At 39.5% G+C, this 12,836-nt stretch overlaps 1 protein-coding gene across 1 annotated transcript in view; it reads right to left on the bottom strand.

Moving 5' to 3' along the window:
- ROCK2 (Rho associated coiled-coil containing protein kinase 2) overlaps nt 1-12,836 on the bottom strand; it is a 138,016-nt gene that overhangs the window by 37,092 nt on the left and 88,088 nt on the right. Inside the window, 6 exon segments of the mRNA XM_032213235.1 lie at nt 1,741-1,844; nt 3,337-3,406; nt 6,920-6,938; nt 6,941-7,103; nt 9,205-9,365; nt 10,639-10,798. Coding sequence (XP_032069126.1) covers nt 1,741-1,844; nt 3,337-3,406; nt 6,920-6,938; nt 6,941-7,103; nt 9,205-9,365; nt 10,639-10,798 — 677 coding nt within the window.

The raw sequence follows: 12,836 nt of genomic DNA on the forward strand, positions 1-12,836 counted from the left end.
AGATTACAAGTGAGGATGGAAGAGGAGGAGGCAGAAGCACCCAGCAAAGGAATTCATGGCAGCGGTGTGGGAAGCAGACAAAAATAGAAGCTTAAAAACAGGATTGTAAGAAAATGCACCTAACAGCAGTAGAGTTTAAAGGTAACACTAATTAACAGGGCTGAAAAAAATTAGCACAGCTTGAATGTAGAAAGGGAAGTCACTTGCATCAGAAAGCATCAGCACATCTATGCTAGAAAAAAATGTTTAAATTAGAGTCCTTCTAAACTACTTAAAAATATACCGTGCTCTCAAAACATTGTTATGCACTCTGATGATCATTAACCAAGTACTGATATCTATAAAAGGTCCTACTGGGCAAACTCTTGGACAGAAATTAAATTATGATTAGAACCACTTCTGATGCCAGTGGTAAGTAGGAATTTAGTGTCCCCACAGGGGCGTGTGCTCATCTGTTCAACGCTCGAAGAGCCAGCGCGATCGAAGGGAGTCTCTGTGGTATGTGGCTGGCATGGATAAATGCGAAGGCACACCAAAATGCTTACCTTCCCACACAAAGATGGGAAAGTTCCTATTTTTTCTACTTGCATTTTTTACATGCTTTCGAACTGCTAGGTTGGCAGAAGCTGGGACAAGTAACGGGAGCTCACTCCGTTACGCGGCACTAGGGATTCGAACCGCTGAACTCCCGGCCTTTCTGATCAACAAGTTCAGCATCTTAGCCACCGTGTCCCTCTGATGCCTAGCCAAATTCAGAACCAAAGCATCGGTGACTGCAGTGTAACATTATACTTGGTATATTTATGGGACAGTCTGGTAAATAAGTTTGGTCCCTAGAGGTTTTAAGTACTGCTGTTACTTGCAATTTCTCATGCAGTTGTGTTAAAAAAAAAACCAACCCAGGAATATTTCATGTTCAAGGGACAAATTTTACAGATTGACAAGTCTATGATTTGAGCCTTGTTGAATCGCTTGGTTCCACCACAAAACCACGGTAGACAAAAGCGCGCTCAACGAAAGCGCGTACGTGACGTCATCACAGCGCAACGAAAACAGCACGCTGTGAGCGATAAACTTAAAATTAACGCGTAAATCTAAACCTAACCCCCCCAAACCTAACCCTAAACCTAACCCTAACCTTAACCTAACCCTAAACCTAACCCTAAACCTAATGCTAAACCTAACGCTAACCTTAACCTAACCCTAAACCTAACCCTAACGCTTAACATAACCCTAAACCTAACCCTAACCTTAACCTAACACTAACCCTTACCTTTATGTGAATCGGCTTGCTTTAATTTTATTTTAATTTAATTTATTTTTAATTTTATTTGTCGCGCTGCTGCTGATGTCAGGTACGCGCTTTAATCGGGCGCGCTTTAGTGGACCGCGGTTTTGACGGGTCACGGAATCGCTTCAGTTTTGAGTGAATCACTTACCGATCCTATCGTGGCATCTTTTTCACCAAGTTCCTGTTTATGCCTAGCCATCATTTCTTTGATCTCCAGTTCTTTCATGATTCTCTTTTTCCAAATCAGAATACTGTTCCTCAGCAATAGAACGAGCCAACTGTTCGGAGTCTGCCTTTGTTAATGTGATCTCCAGTTGTGCTGCCAAGGAATCCCTGTAATAAATTAGTATAAATTAAAATTAGTATCACAATAAATTAGCGTCACGGCTGAAGATGCTATACAGGAGTTTTCTTTCTGGCTACTATTATTCAAGCAATTATCTTCTCACCTCTCTTCTTGTAACTCTTGAATCTTTTGCTGTATTTCTTTACAAAGTTTGGCCTTTTCTTCACATTCTTCTTTAAGTTCCCGAACTTGTGTTTTATACAGCGTCTGAAATGTTTTACAAGAGAACAGCAATACGCATATTATAGCTTTGGTGCAACCAGATAAATAGTGTTAGAAACACTACCCGTTTTAATTTAAGGTAAGGAATCTTCATAACGTTTTTGCCAGGATTAAAATATATGTAAAACAAGTTTTTTTTCAATATTACCTACAATGACCAGATAATTATCGAATGTCAATATTACAAATAGTCAAAGCTATCAAATATTCTACTTGAGTAAATTAATCCATATCTTAATATGTATTATTGTAAAGGTTTCCCTTACGCAGTCATTTCCAACTCTAGGGGGCGGTGTTCATCTCCGTTCTTAGCCAATGTTATCCAGAGACACTTTCTGTGGTCATGTGGCCAGCATGACTATACATGTATTTAAAATAAAATATTAGGAATATGACAGACAGTAAGATGTAATGATTAATGACCCAGACTAGGAGTGGGAAAAACCCTTCAACTGAAGGGAACTTCTTAACTTCAGTGTGTTGACTTGGGCTGAGATATGGTAATAATAGGATTGTTAATCTTTCCTGTCATCAATCATAAGTCTGAGCTAACTTTGATTTTCAAAAGATACTCAGGGTTGGACCTAATTAATACCTGGAGAGATTTTTATCAGGCTGATAAAAAGGCAATGCTTATTATTGCCAAAGAATCAAATTGAATAGGAAGTGAATCTTGCATATATGAACTAAGTCTAGCAACTTGAGGGGCACCACAATACGTCTATGCTGATAATGGCGCTTTATCAGGGGTGAGTTGCTGCCGGTTTTACTACCGGTTCGCAAACCGCGTGCAACCCGCATGCTGTCCAATGTAAATTGCTCTTCGCGCATGCGCAGAACAATTTACAGTGAACTGCGCACGCGCAGTCACTAAAATACAAAATGGTGGCGCCTAGCGGTGGCAAGGGGACCGGTTCGGGGGCGTGGCGGGCCTGGGTCGCTGCGGGTTCTGCGACCCAGGCCTCAATTCCACTATCCGTTTGGCCGAACCGGCAGCAACCCCACCTCTGTGCTTTATGCATTTATGAAAAACAGTATGTGATATGATACTAGGTCAAATTTTTAGAAAAATATAATGCACGGGAGCTTCGTAATCCCCGACCTCCGGTCCTTCTGACGCGCCCTAAAAAGTTGGCTTTTCCAGCAAGCCAGCCTGGCCTGAACAAAACAAAATAAATTATTGATTACTGTTAATTTAATTTTTTTTTAAAAAATGTCATTGGCAATTTTAATTGGGTTTGGAATATTCTATTTAATTTTTTAAAAACTTTTGTATTATTTGTTTCTTTTAATGTTGTACGCCGCCCTGAGTCCTTGGGAGAGGGGCGGCATATAAACCTAATATTATATATAAATAAAATAAACCTAAACCTAATAAATCAACAAATCCCAGAATATTTATAACTGTGTGATAAACCCAAAAGATATTTAAAGACACTTAAAAACGTAACACTGAGTATGTTAACGTTTTACATACCGAAAAATATTGTTCTGCTTCAAGTTGGTCTTGAATTTCTTTCATCTGCCCATCTGCATCTTGACGCTCTCTGACAGAGAGAATAAGATAAATGGCAATTTAAAGGGATACAACTTCTGTGACAAATGTTGCTGGAATGGACTGTTAGCTTTCTCCTCCTCGATTGCCAAGGCCGGGTAAAAAAAAAGTTAAATCTTTTCAAAGTTTTGTCAAGTCACACTTCATTAAATGAGGAATTCAAATTCGAAGGAGGACACTGAGACTGTTGGATGCTTGCGCGGGAGGGAGGGGGGAGAGAGTATTAGTCATGTCCTTTCGGATTCCTTGCTATACGATATCGGTCAAGATCTGTGGTTGCAGGTTGCTGTCTGACCCAAATGCACAAATTCCTACTTTAAGACACAAAGTAAGTAAAAAAAACCTGCTTTCATCTTTCGCATATTTTTGCACATTCTGGATTTTCTGATTTATTTGGACTAACTGAATGTACAGTTTCCTTTAGCAGAGGGCAAAGGGTCTATTATGTTGTTCTTCACCATTATCCTCAAGAGAGAGTATGGTGGATTATGCAAAATGTTCTTAAAAAAAGGATAAAGTTTACCCCCTCAGTTATTTTTGTTAGGTATAATTACTGATTGTACAGTTACGGAGACTAATCTGATTTTGCATTTAATAACTGCAGCAAGACTGCTGGTGGCGCAATACTGGAAGAAGAAGAAGACTTGCCTACTATTCAAGAATGGACATTAAAAGTAACAAACCTAGCAGAGATGGCTAAAATATCAGCATATCTCAAGGACCACTCAAATGAGAGATATAAATTGGAGTGGAGAAGATGGATTGACTATACTCAAAATAAATACGGGACTAAGAAATTCCAGATAGTTTATGACTGAAGAAACAAGGAATGATATAATCTGTTTAGAGCTAGCCTAGCAAAGAGGAGTTAAAGCTCAAATGAAAGATGATACTAACTTTTTTTAAGTTTATCTTAGAACATCTTTGTTTATACCCTGTATTGGTTCTGGGAAGCCGGGGGGGGGGGGGGGAGGAAAGGTTGGGGGGGTTGGGGGGGAGGGTAAGGGGAGGGAGGTAAACATTTGTAAAAGTTTTTTTTTCCAAATTTTTCAATAAAAAGAAGAGAGAGAGAGAAAACAGAAACTAGCTCTGGAAAGTAGGTTTCCCCTTTCACCCAGGACTGACTAAAGATACTTGCTTTACAACCAGAACTGAGTCTGGAATGATGACCATCAATCATTCTGGTTGTTAAGCAGGTCACCACCTGACTGCCCCCAATTTTATGACCTCTGTAGCAGCAGTTGTTAAGCAAATGCCAGGGTTGCTACGCAAATACTGTGATTGTTCAGGAAACCCATTTTAGCCAAGGGGTGTTTTTGAAGTGTTGGGAAAAAAAACTCATAAATTGCAGGCATGGGAACTGCAAATAGTCTGATGTAGGCCACTTGCCAAGCACCAAAAATGTGACTGGATTTGGGGAGGAGAACGGTCGAAACAAGTCCGAAGTAGCACTGGAGAGATCTGTCATGACTTCAAAATTTGCTAAGTGGCCAATCATAAATCGAGGATTATTTATATTTGGCCCCAGACTGTTCCCTTGTTCTTTTCTTGTACCTCTCTTGCTGTTTTGGCTGAATGGTAGATCTGGAGTCTCCACTTCACCTCCTACCTAATCCTTATTGGGCTGAAAGAAAAGAAGGAAATAACAAATCCTATCTGTCTACCAAGCACAATAACGTTTCTCCTGGACAGGATCAAGTGAAGTGATTTCTGTCTGTTTGCAGCGGGAAGAAAAGTGCTCTTTATGATATGAGGTTAAAAAATTTAAAAAAAGCACTGTTTTTCTGTTTCGTTATACTTGGGTGTTCCCCAAGCACGAACAGATGGGGAGACACACCTTACACCTGTTCCTACATGGGAAAACAAATGACTTCAAGGGACGGACTTCGTCCAGAAATGTCCTTTGCTATCCTAAAGCTCCGCCTCTGACTTTATTTGGCCTACAGGGCTGATGGGGAACAAACCAGATTCTTTTGTTCCCTAAGCAGATGTGCAGCCGCAGAACTGCCCGTGTTAGCGAGGTTTTAAAGCAGAGGTAGTATTCTACCGGTTCGGACCGGTTCGCTTGAACCGGTAGCAGAAATCGTGGGTGGCCCCAGGCCCCGTGCCGGATTTATGGCATCCCATTTAGGCCACCTTTTCACCAAAAGCAGATGCACAGAAAGCTGTGCGTATGTGTGGAGGTGGCGCATGGGCTCACATTTGCAAACCGGTAGGTAAGGTAAGTGTATACCACCCTTGTTTTAAAGTGCAATTTTTTCTTAGCAATTTATGACACAGGTACATGCAAACGAGGCCTCAGAGGGAACAAAAGCAAAATATCAGGAAAAAAAAGGCAAAATATTGACATTCGGTTATTTTTTTTGACTCATGGCTGTGAGCTAAAGTAAAGTCAAGGACTCCCCCAGTATATCTGTAGAATATCCCTATGTCCCTGTGAAATACCCGCTTTCACCCTTTTGGTCTTCCCAAATGGTGTTAAGATTTGACTTTGCCAGTTGGCTTTGGGCCCTGAGGGGGCACCAGAGGTGGGTTCCTACCAGTTCGCACCAGTTCGGTAGAACCGGTTCGTCAAATCTACCGAACCGGTTAGAAGAGGTTCCACCAGTGGACCCGGAAAGCAGGCCACACCTACAGAAGAGGTTCCAAAAAATTTTGAAACCCACCACTGACACACACACACAACACACAGACTCACACAGAGAGAGAAAGAGAAAGAAAGAAAGAAAGAAAAAAAAGAAAAAGTGAGAGAGATATGAAAGAATAAAAGGAAAAAGGGACAGAGAGACAAAAGGAAGGAGAGAGAGAGAGAGAGAGAGAGAGAGAGAGAGAGAGGGAGAGAGAACGAACACATGGCCGGCAAGCCACTCCCACCAGGTCACATGGCCGACAAGCCACTTCCACAAAGGAGGCCACACCCACAGAGTAGGTTCGAAATTTTTTTGAAACCCAACACTGGGGGGCACTCAACACTGGAGGTGGCTGATGGAATAAGAAGACCTCATCCGCATGCTAGCAATCTCTTGGACCTACTTTTTGAATAATTTTAAATTTGCATATATTTAACATTTTAATTTGCTTTTATATTTATGTTTTTATGATCTGTAAGCCATCATTTGCCTGATAGGGGAGCTAGACAGCATCAGAGATGGGCTCCTACTGGTTTGGAGGCTGAGTAAGGTAGTAACTTGGCCTGCCACGCCCCTGAACTGTTTCTACCCGTGGCACCATATTTATTTTTTTGCTTCTGCACATGCACAGAAGCATTTCTTACTACTGCACATGAGCACGTAGCGTGCACGTACCTGAGTGAACCAGCAATAGAAGAAGCCGGAACCCACCCTGGATGCATGTAAATTTAAGAAACATAATAATAGTACCGCCACTGCTGAAGAATTGATTGAAACCTTATGTGCCGGTACACCAGAATTTAACTTTCCACAGCTCAATTTTAAGCCACAATCGACTGCAGTGAAACAGGACATTTATTGCTGAAGGGACTTACTTCCGTAGCTCGTTATTTGCTTTTCTAGGCTTAGTTTAATTTCAAGAAGATGGTTATTCTCTTGTTTTATCTGCTTCTCTGACACCTTCAGCGCATTCAACTGCTGGCTTTGCATTTTGAAATCATTCTGGATGAGGCAGCGCTTCTGCGTCTCTTGTTCAATTTTCAGTGTCAGGTTTTCCACCTGCAAAACAGATTGATGCTTTGTAAGGTAAGACGTTTAAGACCACACACCTGGAAAATAATGCATTCCATGCTCGTGTAACTACATGATGTCATTTTTTACATAACTGGACAATCCTTCTCGAGGACCAGCTGCTTTGAAATATAACTTCATGGTCCTATAAAGAGTAGTTTTAGTCAAGGGTTTTCTCCTAGTTTATTGATTTTTGTTCCAGCTGCAGAGTAGGATAAATTGTCTCCATACAGAAACTGTAAACAAAAGCTTTACAGACATGATGGAAGATTTTATTACAAAATTAATACTCTGGTCCTAATTGAAAGCCAGTCCCATTCTCAAGTCAAACTTCAAGAGTCCTATAGAAATGTCCTTTCAGAACTAGTCTTACAGCCCAATTTTATAGATATTTACTCAGAACTAATTGTCAACGTCCAGTTGACTTATACCCAAGGCTAAATTTAAGTCATTTTTATATGCATGGTTTGAAGCTATTATAATCAGTATTAAGCACTCTTTCTTCAACTGGAGAATTTTGAAACAAATAATTAGGGGACTGGAGACTAAAACATATGAAGAATGGTTGCTGGAATTGGGTATGTCTAGTTTAATGAAAAGAAAGACTAGGGGAGACATGATAGCAGTGTTCCAATATCTCAGGGGTTGCCACAAGAAGAGGGAGTCAAACTATTCTCCAAGGCACCTGAGGGTAGAACAGGAAGCAATGGGTGGAAACTAATCAAGGAGAGAAGCAACTTAGAACTGAGGAGAAATTTCCTGACAGTTAGAACAAGAATCAGTGGAAGCTTGCCTCCAGAAGTTGTGAATGCCCCAACACTGGAAGTTTTAAGAGGATGTTGTATAGATTTGTATGAAACAGTATAGGGTTTCCTGCCTAGGCAGGGGTTGGACTAGAAGACCTCCAAGGTCCCTTCCAACTCTGCTATTGTATTGTATTGTATTGTATTGTATTGTATTGTATGTATTGTATTTGTATTGTATTGTATGTATGTATTATGTTTTTGTATTTGTATTGCATATGAAAATGTATACTCAAAACAACACATTAATATTCAATGCTGTATTTTAGCACTATAGGGAAAAAGTGCAATTTTTAATGTGTAGCCTAATATTTTGATTAACATTCCTGAAGTACAAATAGCTTTTTTTTTCATTTAAAAATTTCACATTTCAAATTACTTATAGAACGGGGGAATAAGACCCCCAAATATTCTGTTCAGGAATACAATATACCTTTCTCTTATACCCTAGAATACATATCCCTGGTTTTTAACCTTTCCCATTGCTACGTCCTCTGACCCTCATCAAAAGGGGCACTAGGAGCGTGATATGCTGATAGCATTTGACAAGGAAACCAAGTACAGGTAGTCCTCAAGTTACAACCATTCATTTAGTTACAACAGCACAGACTTATGACCATTTTTTACACTTGCCACTGTTGTGCCACGTTATCAAAATTCAGAGACTCGGCAACTGAGTCATATTTATGACGGTTGCAACATCCCATGGTGTGATCCCCTTTTGCAATCTTCTGACAAGCAAAGTCACGGGGAAGCCAGATTCACTTAACAACCCTATCACTAACTTAGGAACACAGTGATTCACTTAACAACTGTGGTTAAAAAAAGGTGGTAAAATGAGGTAAAACTCACTTAACAACTGTCTCACTTAGCAGCAGAAATTTTGGGCTCAATTGTGGTTGTATGTCGAGGAATGTATGTGCTCAAAATTACCTATAGCTGTGGTCTCCAATCTTGGCAACTTTAAGACTTGTGGACTTCAACTCCCAGAGTTCCTCAGCCAGCTTTGCTTTGCTGGCTGAGAAACTCTGGGAGTTGAAGTCCACAGGTCTTAAAGTTGCCAAGGTTGGACCACTGACCTATAGAATTCTTTGTATTCATTGATTCTCTCACTCTAGTCCACACTTGGGTTTTGATAAAAAGTTAACTAAATAAATTATAAAAGTGAAACAAAAACATAGATCTTTATAGAGAATTATTTATCATAAATGTAACAAAAGATGGGGAAAGTAGATGTAGTATAGCAAACATTAAAACTGGTGGTTTTTTTTTAAGTTTATACTTACATCTTCACTTAGTTTATCTTTCTGCTTAAGCAATTCATTTATTTTATGCTGAGATTGCTTCAGATCGCAGTCCAACATAGAACACTGCTTTTCAACCTCCAGTAAACAGTTTTCCACTTTTTGCTTTGTAATTCTTTCTTCTGAAAGTTTCTTTTCCATTTCTGTGAAAGGGGGGGAAACCAACACACAGCTGTTTTGCTATTTGGAAATTCACATTTGCATGTATAAACCATTTTAAACAAACAATTCTTTGTTCAAAATATACACATTTTTTTTTGGGAATTTGAGACCTAAGCTAAATGTATCCAGGCACACAACCAAGGATGGAATATCTTTTGAGAGGAAAATGATAGAACTTAAGGATCTGCAATATTAATAGTCTACTGAATCAGATAAAAGTTCTGTGAACTGTCCGTTTTGGTCAAAAGCTTGAAATGAACAATTATTTTAGTATTTATGCAGGTCTCCCAACCTTCCAATACATAGTAAGCTTTTTTTTTCCCTCTAAAACATTTTGTTCACTGTTTCACGTATTCTCAATACTGCTTTAAAATATGATTGTTTAATATATAGGATATGCATACATGTAATGAGCACACTTTCATTATGCAACCATAATATTTTTGTGCAAACAACTTAATATATAAATTATTTGATCAAGAGATTTCATAAAGTATCTTTCCTAAATAATTTAAGGTTTCCATTAAAAAGTATTATACAGTTATGAAATGATTAGCAGCAGAACTCTCTGTGGAACCATTCAAGAATCAGTTCTACTGTCTGGTTTAATGTTTGTAGAAATGAAGCTCCATTTGTAGAAATGAAGCTCCAGCCAGGTGAGTCATATTTTGCCTAGATCTCCCCATTCCAATTCCCAAGGTAGATGCAGATGTGTGTCTGAAACTAAGCAAACATAGTACACTTTTAAGAGAGTTTAGAGAAACATCTGAAAAAAGTGTTCCATGAAAGAGCATGAGTGTGAACAAAGAAGCTCTTTCTCAATCTTCCTTCGGTTCCTGAACTGACTTGTATAGCCTTAATCAAAGAATTATTTCTCTGTGGAGTCAAGGTGAAGCTAAACTGTCACATTTATGTTTTCGAATAGAAGGCTGACTGTAAGTGGTTCACCAACAAATGCGCGCACGACAAATGCGCGCCGACAAAATTGCGGCGAGAAAACCGCGACGTCGAAGGCGCGCCCACAACAGCGCGCCGATGAAGGCGCGCCATCAACAAACAACGCGAAAACAACGTAATAACCCTAACCCTAACCCTGAACTTAACCCTAACCCTTACCTTAACCCTAATCGCGCTTTCGTCGGCGCGCTGTTGTGGGTGCGATTTCGACGTCGCAGCTTTCTCGCCGCGGTTTTGCCGTGTCACGACTGTAAATATGCTAAATGAAGCTATGAACATGTGAGATTAAGTGCATACCTTTCATAGCTTCAGACTTAGCTTCTTCAATCGATTTATATATTTTGTTTTTGTCTGCTAGCCCGGCTTTTGTCGCTTTATGTTCAACCTCTTCTTGCTCCAAGTTTTGCTGCATGACTTTAAGCTTGTAAGTCATATCTATTTCCATGTTGCTCTTCTCCTGTTAGGCATAAATCAAAATATCTCATAATTAATATGAACCCCATGCAAAGTGATTTATTGGAACTATTGGTTGTAGACAGAAAAAAATCTAGGCTTTGACCTAGGTATTCAGTCTGCTACTTCAATTATTATGCAAGCAAGCCGATATTAAAACTATGAAAAGCCTAATATGAGATAATAGAAGTCATTAAGGCAGCACTGTTAAATTGGATAGAAGCAATAACAATAGCAATAGCAGTTAGATATATACGCTTCATAGGGCTTTCAGCCCTCTCTAAGTGGTTTACAGAGTCAGCATATCGCCCCCCAGTCTGGGTCCTCATTTCACCCACCTCGGAAGGATGGAAGGCTGAGTCAACCTTGAGCCGGTAAGATTTGAACAGCCGAACTGCAGATACAGTCAGCTGAAGTGGCCTGCAGTACTGCACCCTAACCACTGCACCACCTCGGCTCTCCACAGTGATGTGTATAGAGAATGAGGATTTCCCCCCATGCCACGTGTCCACTTATACAAACACATTTGGTTTTTGTCAACTACAATAATAACAAATAAATGTTAATGGATAATATCTAATGATATATACAGGTGTGTTATGGGGGGAATGCTTAGATATCTTACTTTTACAGAAGTTGTTTTAGAATATGTCATAAAGGTGCAATGTTATTGGAGATCTATTGAAACTGCAAATGAATGCCAGTAGGTGGTTGTGTCTTTAAATATAAATGATTCTAGATAAAAACATGTTTAAATAATGGTAATTAAGTGAGAATTGTGGTACAGGGATAGTAAAATACACAATTTTTCTTTCTTGACTTAAAATGTACAACTCGATTTGAATGAAGTATATGTAAGGATGGTGGAAGAAATGCACTGAATATATTTGTAACCAATCGATACGCTTTCTACAAGATGTAACGAAAGATGGTCCTTTTTGTGTTTGTTTTTGTTTAAAACAATTTTAAAAAATTCAAAAAAAAAAGTTGCAATTGATTAACATGGACGTGCAAAATGTTTTGCCCTCACAATAACTGTTAAAAGTATTCTGAAGATTTTATTTAAACCTCAATATAAAACTTGGATATCTCAAGTTTCCTAGTTTCTCTTAGCAAATAAGGACATGTTAAGAGCCGAGGTGGCACAGTGGTTAGAGTGCAGTACTGCAGGCCACTTCAGCTGACTGCTATCTGCAGTTCGGCGGTTCAAATCTCACCGGCTCAAGGTTGACTCAGTCTTCCATCCTTCCGAGGTGGGTAAAATGAGGACCCGGATTGTTGTTGTGGGCAATATGCTGACTCTGTAAACCGCTTAGAGAGGGCTGAAAGCCCTATGAAGCGGTATATAAGTCTAACTGCTATTGCTACTGCTAATGTGACAGTAAAAGGCTGTCTCTTATTTGCTAAGAGAAACATGGGCAAATACAATGTGACTGTTTACAGCTGTATGAATGTCATTCTGCCTTTGAAGTTACTGCAATTTAATTGTTACGAAAAAAATAGAGAGATTCTGTGGGTAGATTGCAGTTCATATTGGCATGTGTGTTGTGCTAATTTTACTTTGTAGTTGGAAACTGCAACTATGAGTGCACGCTTTAGTATATTTTACAAGCACACGATGTTATTGCTACTGAGGTTTCGTAAATGCTCAGACTATCACAATCTAGGCTTGGTTGATCTACCTAGTCTTGGGACACAAATGCATTGTGTGCATGGACTTATGCTTCAACCCTGTTACTGTTCTTGAACTTTATTTAAAGATGCCAAGACAGAAAACTGTTGCTTTGAGATTTTTTGGTGAATTCTGCCCCCTTCTGCACTCCTTGCATTGCATTTCATTTTGGCTTTTGTTTTGTTCCAAGTTCAAAGCAAAGATGTTATGAACCCAATATTCACTGACAACCACCACTCAGTTCACTCTGTGTGGTTAGGACTCAAAATCCGGGCATTCATGTAGCATCTGTCAATAACTCTTTACAGAAGCTGCATCTTTTCCAGACTGGTATAGCTTGATTAGAGGAGCTCTGACTGCGAATCATATT

This window comes from Thamnophis elegans, chromosome 3 (genome assembly GCF_009769535.1).
Source record: "Thamnophis elegans isolate rThaEle1 chromosome 3, rThaEle1.pri, whole genome shotgun sequence".
NCBI lineage: Eukaryota > Metazoa > Chordata > Lepidosauria > Squamata > Colubridae > Thamnophis > Thamnophis elegans.